We start from the raw sequence: 16,332 nt of genomic DNA on the forward strand, positions 1-16,332 counted from the left end.
CAAACACTATCTGATTAAAAAAGGCTACTGAAAGCAATGTAAAATTATTATTATTTTTTAATGATTTAGTATAAAGTGCATGAAGAACTTTGATCCTGCATTCCTTGGATTCTTCTTTCAAGTTTATTTTAGGAATATGGAAAACTGTCTGTAGAACAGCAGGATTAAAATGCAAGAGGTGAGAATTCGTCTTTTTCGGTCACACGTTTTCTGACCGTCTTTACCACTGATTGGTTCAAGCGCTGGCATCAGTAGCTCCCCCTCCCCACAGCAGAGACACTCTACCTTAGTTGGCAACAACTGGCACTCGACACAAGTAAACCCATTTTCTGTTGTACAAGGAGTCATAGTTATGTCCAGCGAGTCACTGGTGGGTTCGGCATTGGCTCCTGATGTCATAAAGTTCAAACATATGCAGCTGAGGGTCATTGACACTGAAAATGTGGTCATCAAAATCGATACTGGACATTGTTTAGATTTTTTGAGTAGCTTAGCTTCTCTGCCAAGTTACCTTACTGTGTATTTAGCAATTCCAGCAGCCCCGCCTTTGGTCGCCTTGCACAGAATCATCCCACAGATTGTGCTGAGGTCAAAGCAGCTCCTTTACCCATAATGGCTGCCCCACCATTCACTTATGAGAAGTTGTTTTCAGACACCGAATTTGGCTGATCGACTGCATCCGAGGAATTTCCAAATTTCCATTTAAATTGGAAATAGTCCGGAACACGCTGCCATATTAAAAGAAGACATGTTATAGATCTGAAAAGTCACTGATGGGACCATGACTGCTGCCTGTAGTACCTTGGTTTAAGTTCAGTAATAAAACGTTGTCTGGCTGGTTCTGTCGACCGAACGTCAACACACTAGAATTCTAAATGCATTCCATTTGTTGACGTAGACGGAGTACACAGAGACAAGACAGAACTTACTACATGATGTTAAAAGTTTTATTCCATTAAATCTATTTTAGTGGAGTGTTGTACTTGATGAACTATCCAGCACCAGAGACTCTCCATCTACCAGTGTGGGGCAGTAGTCTTTCTATGCTTCCTTCTTTGGACTATCCAAATAAGAAACTCTGACCAAAATGTAGGATGCAGTCTCTTCATTGCCCTCTGATGGAGTACAGAGTTGTTCTCATGGTACCTGAGCTCTCACTTGTGCATCAAAAATAAAATAAAATAAATAAATAAATAATAATAAATGAAAACACACCAGAAAAGATAGAATATGGGACCTGATATTGGATGCTTGATGGATACCTGAAATCTGGGAACCCTTACAAGGACACAAGTGCGCGCACACACCTGCGTAAGTGTTGGCCAGGTTGAGAAGGTCGCAGCAGGCGTGCAGGTCAGCGAAGGCACGGATGCCGAGGCAGTTGGTGGGGTGAAGCTGAGTGGACAGAAATTCACAGCATGCTCTCTTCACTTCCTGCAGCTGGAGGAGACCAGCAGCAGGCAAGAGCACCTACACACACACACACACACACACACACACAGGATAAACATGAATGTTTATATCAGTCATATCTACGCATCAACCTTTTGAACCTTTTATATATACACACATATATACACACACACACACACACACACACACACACACACACACACACACACACATGAGGTCGTGGAATAAGGTGCAGAGATATTTAACATGCTGTGATCTGTGAGTCACGCAGTCAGATGACAGACAAACACAGCAGTTACTGAGGTGGAAAAACCTGAGTAAAACAGTGAAAACACAGTGTTAGCAGCAATGTTCCAGATAGTGCATCCAAGTAGAGCATCAAAAGTGTTGTGTATGTGGAGTATGTTTGTGTGAAAGGGGGTGGGGGGTTGTTAGCTCGGTCCTTGTGAGTTTAAAAACCTGATTGCTTGAGGAACAAAGCTTTTGCAGAGTCTGGCAGTGATGGCACAGATACTCCGGTACCTTCTGCCAGATGGCAGCAGTGAAAAAAGTCAGCGTGAGGGATGGATGGGTTCGGCCAATGCTGGTGGCTTTGCGGATGCAGCATGTGGTGTAGTTGTCCATAATGGAGGGGAGAGAGACCCCGATGATCTTCTCAACTGTCCTCACTGTACACTGTAGGGTCTTGCGGTCTGAGGCGGTGCAATTCCCAAACCAGGCGATGATGCAGCTGCTCAGGATGCTCTCCACAGTCCCCCTGTAGAACATGGTGAGGATGGGAGGGGGAGATGAGCCTTCTTCAGTCTCCACAGGAAGTAGAGGCACTGCTGGGCTCTCTTGGCTATGGAGTCGGTGTTGAGGGACCAGGTGAGGTTCTCTGTGATGTGGACACCAAGGAACTTGGTGCTCCTGACGATTTCCACAGCAGAGCCCGTGATAAGTGGGGGGTGGTCACCTCGCACTCTTCAGAAGTCAACAACCATCTCCTTAGTTTTGTCTACATTCAGAGACAGGTTGTTGGCTCCACACCAGTCCGTTAGCTGCTGCACCTCCTCTCTGTATGCTGACTCGTCGTTCTTGCTGATCAGACCCAGCACAGTCGTGTCATCAGCGAACTTGATGATGTGGTTTGAGCTGTACTTTGCAGTACAGTCATGAGACAGTAGAGTAAACAGCAGCGAACAAGTACACAGCCCTGAGGGGCACCGGTGCTCAGTATGGTGGTGCTGGAGATATTACCTATCCTGACTAACTGAGGTCTCTCAGTCAGGAAATCCAGGACCCAGCTACAGAGGGAGGCATTCAGGCCCAGCAGACTCAGTTTTCCAATAAGCCGCTGAGGAATGATGGTGTTGAATGCTGAACTGAAGTCTATGAACAGCATTCTGACATTGGTGTCTTTATTTTCTAGGTGGGGGAGAGCCAGGTGGAGTGTGGTGGAGATGGATCATCTGCTGAGCAGTTGGGGCGATATGCAAATTGCAATGGGTCCAGTGAAGGAGGAAGCTGGTCTTTAATGTGCCTCATGACAAGCCTATCAAAGAACTTCATGATGATGGGAGTGAAACGGGACGGTAGTCATTGAGGCAGGACACTGGAGACTTCTTCAGCACAGGGATGATGATGGTGGACTTGAAGCACATTGGAGTGACTGCAGTTCTCAGAGAGATGTTGAATATGCGCCGTGTGTCGGTGTTTTGAAAATGATCATGGATTTTCTTTGAGTAGGCACGCTTAGCCTCTTTGATGGCCCGGGACCCAGAGCTTGGCTCTTGCCACCCTGAGGCTTGCTTTGTCCCTTGACTTGAAAGCCTTGTCGCGGGTTCTCAGGAGCATGCGCACCTCTGCAGCCATCCATCCATGGTATCTGGTTGGGGTGAGTTGAGACGGGTTTGGAGACAGTAACACCATCAATGCACTTGCTGATGTAGCCTGTCACTGATTCTGAGTACTCCTTCAGGTTGTTTGAGTCACCGGTAGTTGCTGCTTCTCTGAGCATCTCCCAGTCAGTGTGCTCAAAACAGTCCTGAAGAGCAGAGGTAGCTCCGGGCAGCCAGGTTCTCACTTGTTTCTGGTCTGGTTTGGCACGTCTGATGAGCGTTCTGTATGCTGGAATGAGTATCACAGAGATGTGGTCTGAGTAGCCATAGTGAGGGCGGGGCTCAGCCCAGTATGCGCCGGGGATATTTGTGTAAACAAGATCCAGCACGTTAGCCTCCCAGGTTGCAAATTCCACATAATGGTGAAATTTGGGGATTACTGACTTCAGATTACCATCGGTTTGAGGTCAGGACTCTGAGCAGGCAAGTCAAGTTATTCAAACTTGCTCATCCATGTCTTTATGGTCCTTGCTTTGCGCACTGGTGTGCAGTCACGTCGGAACAGGAAGGGGCCGTCCCTAAACTGTTCCCACAAAGTTGGGAGCATGAAATTGTCCAAAATCTCCTGGTCTGCTGAAGCATTAAGAGTTCCTTTCACTGAAACTAAGGGCTGAGCTCAACTCCTGAAAAACAACCCCACACCATAATCCCACCTCCACCAAACTTTACACTTGGCACAATGCAGTCAGACAAGTACCGTTCTCCTGGCAACCGCCAAACCCAGATTCATCCATCAGATTACCAGATGGAGAAGCACGTTGCTGTCATAGAGTTGTTGTCGTTCCCAATCACTTCCACTTTGTTATAATACCACTGAGAGTTGACTGGAATATTTAGTAGTGAGGAAATTTCACAGCTGAACTTGTTGCACAGGTGGCGTCCGATCATGGTACCATGCTGGAATTCACTCCTGAGAGCAACCAATTCTTTCACTAATGTTTGTAGAAGCAGTCTGCAGGCCTAGGTGCTTGGTTTTATACACCTGTGGCCATGGAAATGATTGGACCACCTGAATTCAGTGATTTGGATGGGTTAGTGAATACTTTTGGAAATATAGTGTATATAAAAAGCAAATTCTAAGAAAAATATGTTCAATGTCACTGAACGTCACACACACTGTAGATTATTGTGTGGATTTATTAAGCTGTAAAAAGCTTAGTTTATTCACATCATTGAACTGTTGCTGAGAATTCAACCTAAAGAGTAAAACCTTAGTAGGGTTGAGGGAAAAATAGGGTTGTAATTACTGGTGACACAATTTGCTTGTTAATATTTTTTTATGTCATCTGAGAAAATTATTTGTACTAGTTATCCTTTCAACAAGTATTCTTTTAGGGACATGGCGGAAATAAATGTTTGGGATTTTGGCAATTATAAATAATAAATACAAAAATAAAGGTTTTGTTAGCATTTCTTTCTAATTCTGCATGGAAACATGACGCAAAAGTGACAATAGGTATATCATGAAACCTGCAGACTGGTACACTTGTAGTCGTAATGCCACAAATCGCTATCTCACACAAATGGTATTGACAAAAAAAAACGGCTGTTACATTACAGTGCTTTGTCAATACGTACACAAGAATAATTATATCATGATGTGGAGAACTCTTTAGAAAAATAACTAAATTTTCATACCGGTCAGGCCCTTGAAAAACACTAACACGCTGCATAAGCCCCAAACTTTACATATGAACTGTATGTGTATTAACTCACTGTAACATAGACGCTTTGTACTGGAGGAGGGACAGGAATACCCCGACAATGCTATGGAGGTGATGAGAAAGCAACAGCCACAGAATAAGAAGCTTTTGTTTTCCATAGGCGCATTAAATTCCCTCACATCACAAATTTGCTGAACTATTTCAATTAGCTGAAATCAGCTTTAGGTTTAGCAAATGTACGCCAAACTGTAAAACACAGACTGTTAAGATTCTGAGGCCTTAAGTGTTATTCAGTAGACAAATGCGCACACACACACACACACACACACACACACACACACACACACACACACACACACACACACACACACACACACACACACACACACACACACCACCCACTCACTCACACATACTCACCACCCACACAAATGCTCACATTTCCTGAAGATTTCATTAAGGGCTGTTATTGCAGCCTTGAGCCAAAAGCACAAGATTTAGAACATAAAGAACAGAAGAAATATGGAGAGATGAACTAGGAAAAACAAGTGAAAGAAAAGCAGAGAATTCGTCGATTATTTGGTTGCTAGCTAGTTTAGAAAAACTTCCAACAAAATCAAATAACAATAAAAATGAGCGCAACCATTTTTATTAAGTGTTCCACTAACAACATCCACAATACGCTCAGAAAAGCACACCGTGACATAATTTATCATGATAACGATAAAATAACGGTATATTTTCCACCCCTACCTTCGAGACTGCGTATGAGAGGGACAAGTCAATAGCAGAGAAAGAGTAGAGAGAGAAGTGTGTGAATGTTTATATTACCTGTACATTCTCTTCAGTGACCTGTATCTCGGCAGTGTAAACGTAGTCAATCAGCATCCCCAGCGTCCAGCCATCTATCTCCTTTATCCGGACCTTCTTCTGTCTGCTTTCACTCATCTCACCTAAACACCCACCCACAGACACACTGTCATCAGTTACACACACACAAATTACCATCCAGACGACACATCAGCCCCATACATGCCGCATGCTCATAAACATTTAACGCAAATACACACCCACAACTTGTGATCTCTGTACACAGAATACAGGCAAGAACAGCTGCACATGACATCACAGAGAATGTAAATTATTATTATTATTGTTGTTGTTCCATATACATATTAGGATGTTGCTAAGATTGCTATGTTATCTCACGTCATTGTTTAGGTGTTGCTAGGTGGTTGCTGTGGTGTCGCAGGTGGTTGCTAGGGTGCTGTTTAGACTGACTTTGTTTGTTTTAAATTTTACTGTAATTTCCTATCACTGATCTACTTTATTTAGGCTGTTCGTTTTTACAACTTTTACAATTATTTTTAGTCAATTTTAATGCACAGTCAATTGACTCATTAGGACTCGTTAGGCAGGTCAGGAAGTGTCATTAGGAATTGTCAGCTGATGATAATTCCAGAGTGGGATAACTTCTCTGATTCTTAAAACCTTCAAACCATGCTAGCACTTAACAACCATGGATTCCTCTAAACAGCTGGATGAGGTTCTGAAAATGAAGCCAAATGAAACCTACAAAGCAGGTGAACGCAAGAGAAAGATATCAAAGAGCATCCAGCTCACTTGTTCTACAGTTAGAAAGGTCATGAAGGAATGGCAGTTAAGGGGAACTGTGGAAGTCAAGGCAAGATCTGGAAGAAAAAGAAAAAAAACTCCCAGATGGAATTACTTGCATGCTAGACAGAAATGCAAAGCAAAACCCCCACAGGACAGCAAAGAACCGGAAGGAAAGTTTTAGCCGACACAGAAGTGATGAGCAAGAAAGCGTCATCAGGAGGAAACTCCAACTGCAACCTGTAATAACATGCAACACGTGGAAGAACACTGTGTAATGTCGCCTTTGCTTTGGACACCTTCCCTGAGCGGATTAATCTGATTATTGCGAGCACCTTGAAAGAGTATTTCAAAAGAGAACTCAGTGAAAAAGGATGCGTCTTCCGAAGATAAGCAAATTATTTTCCATTATCATTTTTTTAGCATTTTATGGTTGACTCTGCATCTGAGAACTAAACACTGAGCTGGAATTATTTTGTGTTTTTTCCTTCTAACTCAGTAATGCAATGTCTTTAAATCAAATACACAGTAGCTGCGCAAGTCATATATATTACTCACTCTATGGTGTGTTTACTTCTGTCCAATTCAAAAAACAACAAATTGTGATTTGGCCTGTGGTGCCCAAACCTTTGCATACAACCATCTATACCTGACTGTACCTGAGACTGTAATGTGTCCTTACCTGTAAACATGGCATGGAAATACGGGCTTCCAGCAGCCAAAACCACTCTATGTGCTGCAATCTCCACGTCCTCCGCAACGATGGTCACATCACACAAGACACTTTGACTGGCAAAAACAAAGAAAAACCTCTAAAGATTCTAATCGGTTTTCTTAAAGATGGTTAAATGCGAGCAGTTCTGTTTTTTTGCAGACACAAAAGTCCCACACTCACAAAAACGTTAGTGTTGGAGCTCCTCTAACACAGCAAATAAAACACAGTATAATTTGCTGCACCAACAAAAAGGAACAGGGGCCGAATGTTGCTCTGAAAACAAAGAGTCTCAAACTCTCCGATACTGTAGTTTTCATTGTTTTGTTCCTCTGTATAATAAACACAAACAAGCCGCTTCTGGCGGCCTCAGACAAACAGCGAATGCCCACACACCTGCGCAGCTCGTTCATAATCCTGAAGGCTTTCCTCATGTGCCGTGGGTTAATGGTGACCGCGCTCTGCTTCTCGCACACATCATCCTTCAGCTCCACGGCTTTATGATGGCAAAGTTTAGTGCATCTGGAAAACACAGCACACATGCAAACAGAATTATGAGATGCACATATATGATTTTCTTGTTTTTGTTAATGTATTTGTGTCAACAATTATCTACTTGAACATTTCCAACCTCGCTTTCTCACTAAGACTTAAAGGAAAAGTAAGAAAAGCAGTGTGTTTAAGAGTGATGATTAAAAGGGCTCCGTTTTCATTGGTCGCCCTGTATTGTACCATAGGCAAGCAGTCAGAGACGAAACCCACTTTATTACTTCAACGTCATCATGAATGAGGGGGCTAAACTTCTGTAGGCTCAATAGGCAAATGGGTGTCAACGGGTTGTTTTTGGTAACTTCATATTCAAACTAGCCTATTTGTAGCTCGGTTTGTAAATATGGACCGTATGGACGACGGTGGGCAGTCGTGGGCTGGAGGTTAGGGATCTGGCCCTGTGACCGGAAGGTTGCCGGTTCGATCCCCAGGGCCGACAGTCCATGACTGAGGTGTCCTTGAGCAAGACACCTAACCCCCAACTGCTCCCCGGGCGCCATGGATAGGGCTGCCCACCGCGCCGGGCAAGTGTGCTCACTGCCCCCTAGTGTGTGTGTTCACTGGTGTGTATGTGGTGTTTCACTTCACGGATGGGTTAAATGCGGAGGTGGAATTTCCCCGTTTGTGGGATCAAAAAAGTATCACTTAATCTTAACCTTAATAATGAACGTACACTTTAAAACTTTAATGGTGACGTAGCACATCAACCTCTTAAATTATAAAAGGAAAAATAGCTGTTCCATTATTTGAGCCAGTACATAAAGTAAAAGTGTCCTGAGAGGAGTTTGCCTTACATATACATAATTCAATTTTACATAGAAACATTACAGTGAAGGCGTGCACACATTAGAGCTACAGTGGAGACCATAATTGTCCAAGATTCTAGACCAGAGGTCGGAAACCCAACTGTTAAGAAGAGCCAGTTTCTCCTTTTAACAGAAAAAAAAAATGTTGTGGCTCCCAAGGTTTTATGTCCATTTTACCATCTTGGCTGCAAATATGTCTCAGTATGTGCTACTAGCATAGGCCAAAAATATAAATGAAAAGACTTACTTTGCTCTGCTTTAAGCTTTAGCTCAGCTGTAGCTGCTTTTCTCACATCTCTGACAGGAAACTTTTCCACAAAAGTAGAATAGTTTCTTGTAAAATGTCACTCAGTGCTCAATTTTTTACGAGGCCAAAGTCAGCTGGTCATCCGGCAGCTTCAATTTCCCGTTCCACCTTAAATGGTACCCGAGGCACCAGAATGTAACTGCTGCACCATTTAAGGTGGAACGGGAAAATCTGAACAAGAACCTGACTTCAGCTTTGCAACATTTTAGTGTTTGACAGTTTCTTGTTGGAGATTAAATGGATGAGGAAAAGAGCTGGACTGACTGTATTTTCATTAGCTACCTGCTAGGCAAGACTGCTGTCTGCGTTGCTATGGTGACCAGCAGTCTGCGCAGCCAGCTTCAGGGTTAAAGGGTAAATCAGATGTTATAGGCCACTTTAACTACAGCGTTTAAGACCATTTATTACTAAAACTGTTAGAACAGTGTGTTAGAATGATCAGCAGAGCTTTATTTTACTGCAAAATAAGGTTTATTTTATAACAAATTAAAGATTAATCATCCTACGTTTAGCCCAATTAAAATATGGTACAGGCCGATATGGGCCATACTATTCAACACAGTTCTGGACACGTAAACATTCAGACTGCTCAACTTTCAAGCAGTATTTTATGACAATTTGCGGCCCTTTCTGTAGTACCACATGTGTGGAGACAGCTTTACATCACCAAAACAAACACAAGTGGCAAAAGCAACGGCTATGAATATATGACTCATTTATAGAGTCACTGGACAAAACGTGAAAAGGCTCACACTTTCGGAGAGAGGAGATCACAAACAGAACGATACATAAAGAAATACATGAGCCTACATGAAAGGAAAAAAGGAACACTGATCATTTTAAACTTGTCATGATGGGGGTGTTTCACACCATAAAGTCAGTGTTGCCACTGGCTAGAGACAGTGTTAACTAGGGCATCAAGTTCTTGTTGGCTGTTTCCAACTTGACGAGGGGTCAAAATATGCTGTTTTTGTTTGATTTCTCAGAATACGTTCAATAAACACATAAGGGGCCGTCACTTTACAAACGCAATTACCCTGCTGTGTCATATTTAGTACACAGCCTACTACGCCAACCTAATTTTCTTAAATGGAGTCCTGCTACTCAGACTCAGGATAAGACCTCCTGACTCGTTTATTGCCTCGTCAAGTTTGTGTGATACAGCCCAGAAAATATTTAAATTGTTTTAAATACGGATGAGAGAAGACTACGGGTAAAAATCAGTCTGGGTGATTCAGGGCAACAGTAGATGGAACCCTGGGTATTGGGAAATGCAGGTAGATCTCCAGGGATCAGAGTTAGGAAATACTAACTCAAATAACTCCAGACTCCCAAAATGCAGGGTTTACTGCAGTGGTTTGTAATGAACACAACCAATCAAGCTCAAGCCCCTCAATTCCACGGTGGCAGTCCCTAGGAAATGTAAGCCACAGCAAACTCCAGTGACATAGAAAAGAATGTGATACTGATATATTTTTGCAGTTTGAGGTATTTTAAACCTGGGTGCCCATTCCTGGTCCTGGAGATCTCACACCCTGCAGAGTTTAGCTCCTGTTAAGTATAAGAGTGGCACCTGAATGTCACAGCCTGACGTGTTGGATCTGAACTCTCCAAGGTGGTAGATCAGCTATGACCAGGACTGAGCACTGAGCATCAGCCTGAAAGACACTGTGTGTTCAAATGAAGGCACGGAGACCTGCTGCCTTGAATGTAAAAGATCTGCTCTATGGAGAGGAATCTGCTGCCAAATTGAAAAACAAAACCTTTATTACACTGTTTTCATGAGCCTTGATCTCTTTTACTGAAAAAATAATGCATGTGCGTTTAAAATTCATACAGGTGACCTCGACATGTAATAAAGGCACGGCCACACTACTTTCCACCGTACAGACAAACAGCAGTGCACACGACATTTTCCACAGATGACGTGTGAAACAATCGAGAAATGAAAAGCAAAACATCTACAACAATGTTTACTAGAAGTGTTGGCTGTGTTTACACGATTTTTGCCAATCCGATTGAATATATTACAATTGCGGATTAAGACTGAGGTGTTTATCTGCTCACTCTACTCAACACTCCGTTGAAAACTCCCATGCAAAGTACAAGTAATCTGATCCAAAATTACCACTTAATTTTAATCGTTACCATGACAGAGAGCATCACGTCAGTCCAGAGCGAGATGAGCAGCAGTGAGCAGTGCTTGTGTTTTTAATGACTTTAAAATGATGTCAGACTCAGGAAAATGTACTTAACATATCCTTACTAAGAAGGCCGGGAGGATTACGTCATGTTCCGAGACACATAAGCTGGACGCCCGTCTTTTAAAGTTTAAAGTTCTGCCATGTTGAATATTACAAACTTTCACTACGACGCAAATGAACATGCGCACAACAGACTTAAACTTTCCGATTGGGAATGTAATCGGATACAGATTATTTACAGGATTACCCACCTCATTAAACTGGATAGGAATTGTGTTCCAAATGGCCTTAATCGGACTAGGCTATTCTGACAGAGGTGTATACATGGATGCATCCTATTTTGATTGAGCCATTGGTTGGATTATTAATGGATTAGGATGCATGTAAATGCGGCTAATGAAACGCAATCAAAATAGTCAAACGCAAAGCAAAACAGTTGTGCTTTCATTACATTTCACAGTGGATTGTATACAATTCTGAAGTCTTGTGAAAACGATGTAAGTTGGTTTTTAAATTTTGGCATCTCCTCAAGGGAAAGTGATGCCATGCTTTGCTTTTTATGTTTTTTCACTGTAGTGACCGCTTTTCAATTAGGCCTCTCCATACTGCTATAAGGATGGAAAAACAAACTAGAAATACACAAGATATGCTCTTTTTCGAGGTGTCTATTGATTCCTATATTGCTGTAGCTGTACCTCACGTGGCCCCAGGGCTGAGCGATTCAGGGAAAAAATTAAATTGTGATGTTTTTGACTAATATTACGATTGCAATTAAAATGCACTTATATTATCTGAAATAACTTCCAGAACTGTTTTTCTGGTCACAAACACCAGATAATGCACTTTTTTTTTGGCTTGAGGTACAAACGCTGAACGTGCCAGGCTATTTAGTGTGCCATTTAGTTGTGGTTGTGATCTCACAACCACAGACATCATTTCCAGGCAGAACCATAAACACTCAATAAACAAACTGCTTGCTTAAAGGGTTCTTTGTAAGGTGAAATGTTTCCTCAGACTGATGGAGAATGTGTTGTATATGATTCTATATAGAACCTTTGTATCCTACATAGCACCAAAAAAAGGTATTCTATTATTACGATGTCAGGCTTGGGTTCTATATAGCACCAAAAAGGGTTCTTCCATTGAAAAATCAGTGTCAGCCTTATAACAGTGGAAGAACCCTTTCTGGTGCTATATAGAACCCTTCTCATATACAACACATTCTCCAACACTCTATATAAGTTCACCAAGCAAATAACTATTTAAGCACGCAAATGGTTCTTTGAGTCTTCATGGTTCTATAGAGAACAGTTTTCTTTCCTAACAAACTCGACGCACCATCTATTTTAAGATGGTACAGACAGGTGGACTAGCTTGCTCGCTTTTGGTTATGTTGGGTTTGCTTCAGCTCGTGAAGTTCCTCTGACTCTGGCTGTGTTCGGAATAGTCTACTACATACTGCTCATGTCCTGATTGTGCGCAAAAAAAGTACTAAGTAGTAAGCAGTATGTGACCAACATGGATTTCTCCAGTACGCCAAGGATACCCTGAAGACGTACTGCTCCAGCAATTTTTGCAACAGCTGTCTCGATGATACACCACAGCCCAAAATGCAACTCGGCCATTCTGGCAGGACATAACCACTGACGCAACTGCCTGGACATTTTAACAGCTCTAGAATTAGCCTTTCTTCTATATCTATAATAAAAAGGGAAAAATGAAAGAAATATGACCAAAAGCGGCTTCATTACTGAAGCCACATCAGCTCTCTCTGCTGCTCTTGAGGTGAGTGTGCTTACTTTGTCTATTCTATAAAGACTAATTTTTAGCATAATGCGGGTAAAACAGTAACTCAGCGTGGGCTTTTCAGGCTCCCATGTGGAGTCACGCTGTTTACATTGTCAGACTAGCTCAGATTACCAATTTATTTCATTTAAAAGTCACATCTCCCGACCGAAACATAAACGTAAAAGCTGAAAAGCGTCTAGCAATGGTTGCTAAGCAGTAATTGGTGGGCTGAGGAAAGTGGGGCGGGCATTTAGAAAATCCAGTTGACTCAATGCCAGTCCTGCGGTTCGGCAAACCGCTTGTGTCATATACTGGATACTGTACTGTACAGTGCTGATAAAGAACAGCATGATGTATACAGTACATACTGATGCATTATGCAGTACATGCTGATGATGTACGCAGTGTACAGTATATACTGATGCAGTATGCAGTACATACTGTTGCAGTATACTGTACATGCTGATGTATACAGTATGATGATGCATTATACACTGATGCAGTATGCAGTATGTACTGATACAGTATGCAGTATATAGTACACATTGATGCAATATGCACTATATAGTACACACTGATGCAGTATATAGTATATATTGATGCAGTATGCAGTACACACTGATGCAGCATGCAGTATGCAGTATATAGTATATACTGATGCAGTATGCAGTATATAGTACACATTGATGCAGTACGCAGTATATAGTATATACTGATGCAGTATGCAGTACACACTGATGCAGCATGCAGTATATAGTATATACTGATGCAGTATGCAGTATATAGTACACATTGATGCAATATGCACTATATAGTACACACTGATGCAGTATATAGTATATACTGATGCAGTATGCAGTACACACTGATGCAGCATGCAGTATGCAGTATATAGTATATACTGATGCAGTATGCAGTATATAGTATATACTGATGCAGTACGCAGTATATAGTACACATTGATGCAGTACGCAGTATATAGTATATACTGATGCAGTATGCAGTATATAGTATATACTGATGCAGTATGCAGTATATAGTATATACTGATGCAGTATGCAGTATATAGTACACATTGATGCAATATATAGTATATACTGATGCAGTATGCAGTATATAGTATATACTGATGCAGTATGCAGTATATAGTATATACTGATGCAGTACGCAGTATATAGTACACATTGATGCAGTACGCAGTATATAGTATATACTGATGCAGTATGCAGTATATACTGATGCAGTATGAAGTATACAGTAAACACTGATGCAGTATACACGGATGCAGCATGCAGTATACAGTATATAGTATATAATATGAGGCAGTATGATGTATACAGTACACACTGATGCAGTATGAAGTATACAGTAAACACTGATGCAGTATACACTGATGCAGCATGCAGTATACAGTATATACTATATACTGAGGCAGTATGATGTACACAGTAAACACTGATGCAGCATGCAGTATACAGTATATATTGATGCAGTATGAAGTATACAGTATATATTGATGCAGTATGAAGTATACAGTATATACTGATGCAGTATGAAGTATACAGTATATATTGATGCAGTATGATTGATGCAGCCTCTAAACTGTTTTGTGCGGGTGGAGCAAGAGACATCTGCCCTGTGATTGGTCAGGGGAACGCTTATAGAAGCCTTACCCAATATTAGGACCACCCAGTTTACATGGAGAGGAGAAAACATGGTGACATACGTGGTCATTTGTTGGTCACTGGAGCATTATTAAAGTGTACACTTGGCACATGTCCGCCGTTTGCCTGATACAGATTCATCTAATTAGAAAGAAAAGGCAGATTCAGGCTCCCTGCGTCTTCACCATCATTAACTAACCTAAGGAGACCTTTGGGCTTCTTCACATGTTCAGATAAGAACTCCCAAAGCATCTGTCCCTGAAAAGCTGCATGTCCCCAAAGGTTGCACGTTCACATGTTTATGTACCAATCCGGATCCATGTGGTCTCCACACGGACTTAAATACACACACACACACACACAGACACAGCAGGCAGGCAGGCAGACAGACGGACGGTGAGTGTGTGTGTCAGTGTTGGTGCTCTTACAGTGGATGTATGTCCATGGCGGTCACTATGTTGAGGCTGTTCGGGCCGCTGTCTCGGACACCATCAGCTCCGCTCCATCTCTCTCCCTTTCAGTGAAGCCAAGGCCTTAGCGGATGAGGACCGCCGCCGTGTTGTCTGTGTCTGTGTCTGTGTCCACACCGCAGCAGCAGAGCTTCACTCCTCACTGCTCACTCCTCACTGCTCACTCTCTAACACACACTCAGCACCTTCACAGCAGAGTCGCTGATGTAGCCGGAGAGCGGCCGTTAGCCATGTCCCCGAAAGACGGAGGTAGACACCGGCCACACACACACACCAACCCAAACACCAGCCCAAAGCTCGTATTTATTGTAGTTTTTCACCTCCGTGGACGATAGGGGGAGAAAACAACAAGAAACACGCTCCTTTCCCCACCGAGCTGGACGCTAGCGCCCTCTCGCCCGTGGAGGTTAGAAGCAGGGTTGCCAGATAGCTCCACAACCCGCCAAAATGCTTTAAAGAGGTCTCTTAAAAAGTCAAACCGTTTTAGTCATATTACTGCAGCATTAAGGGGATTTCTGCGTGCTGAAATGGTCACGATGTAAACAAAGTCTTTCAGAGTGGTTTCCTGCGAAATCAGAGGGGACGAAGTACACAAACCATGGACTTGAGTTAAAGTAGAGATACCCAAGGTAAAATATTCGTCCAGTTAAAGTAGAAGTTCCTCCCTTTAGACCTCCACTTGTGTAAAAGTACTAAAGGATTTGCCTTCAAATGTACTTAAGTATCCAAGTAAATGTACTAAAGTATTTGTCTTCAAATGTACTTAAGTATCCAAGTAAATGTACTAAAGTATTTGTCTTCAAATGTACTTAAGTATCACAGTAAAGTACTAAAGTATTTGTCTTCAAATGTACTTAAGTATCACAGTAAAGTACTAAAGTATTTGCTTTCAAATGTAATTAAGTATCAAAGGAAAAGTAATAAAGTATTTGCCTTCAAATGTACTTAGGTATCAAAGGAAAAGAAATAAGGTATTTGCCTTCAAATGTATTTAAGTATAAAGTAAAAGTACTAAAAGATTCATTATGGCTCTGATGTCCTGTTATCATTTTTATAACCAGACTGGCTTCATGAACTCATTTCAGGTGAAAGTCCTCCAGCGTCTCTCTTGGTAAACCAGTCTTTTAATAGAACGTCATTAATTAGTGACGCTGACGTCTATTAAAATGATCAGAAGCACAAAACACTGAAGGTAAACAGTTTCCATCAGGGAGAACCGAGTGGCTCTGTAATCACTTTTTACACACAAGCAAAGTTTCAG

General features: G+C 42.0%; 1 protein-coding gene across 1 annotated transcript in view; it reads right to left on the reverse strand.

The window, feature by feature from the left end:
• The window catches only part of klhl2 (kelch-like family member 2), a 31,108-nt gene extending 15,707 nt beyond the window's left edge, over positions 1-15,401 (reverse strand). The window contains exons 1-5 of the mRNA XM_017717447.2: positions 15,030-15,401; positions 7,680-7,805; positions 7,254-7,360; positions 5,789-5,910; positions 1,308-1,470 (exon numbers count right to left, since the gene is read on the reverse strand). Of these exons, the coding sequence (XP_017572936.1) occupies positions 1,308-1,470; positions 5,789-5,910; positions 7,254-7,360; positions 7,680-7,805; positions 15,030-15,046 (535 nt within the window). The 5' untranslated portion in view covers positions 15,047-15,401. The remainder of the gene's footprint in view (positions 1-1,307; positions 1,471-5,788; positions 5,911-7,253; positions 7,361-7,679; positions 7,806-15,029) is intronic.
• Positions 15,402-16,332: the final 931 nt, after the last annotated feature.

This window comes from Pygocentrus nattereri, chromosome 22, assembly GCF_015220715.1.
Source record: "Pygocentrus nattereri isolate fPygNat1 chromosome 22, fPygNat1.pri, whole genome shotgun sequence".
Lineage (NCBI taxonomy): Eukaryota > Metazoa > Chordata > Actinopteri > Characiformes > Serrasalmidae > Pygocentrus > Pygocentrus nattereri.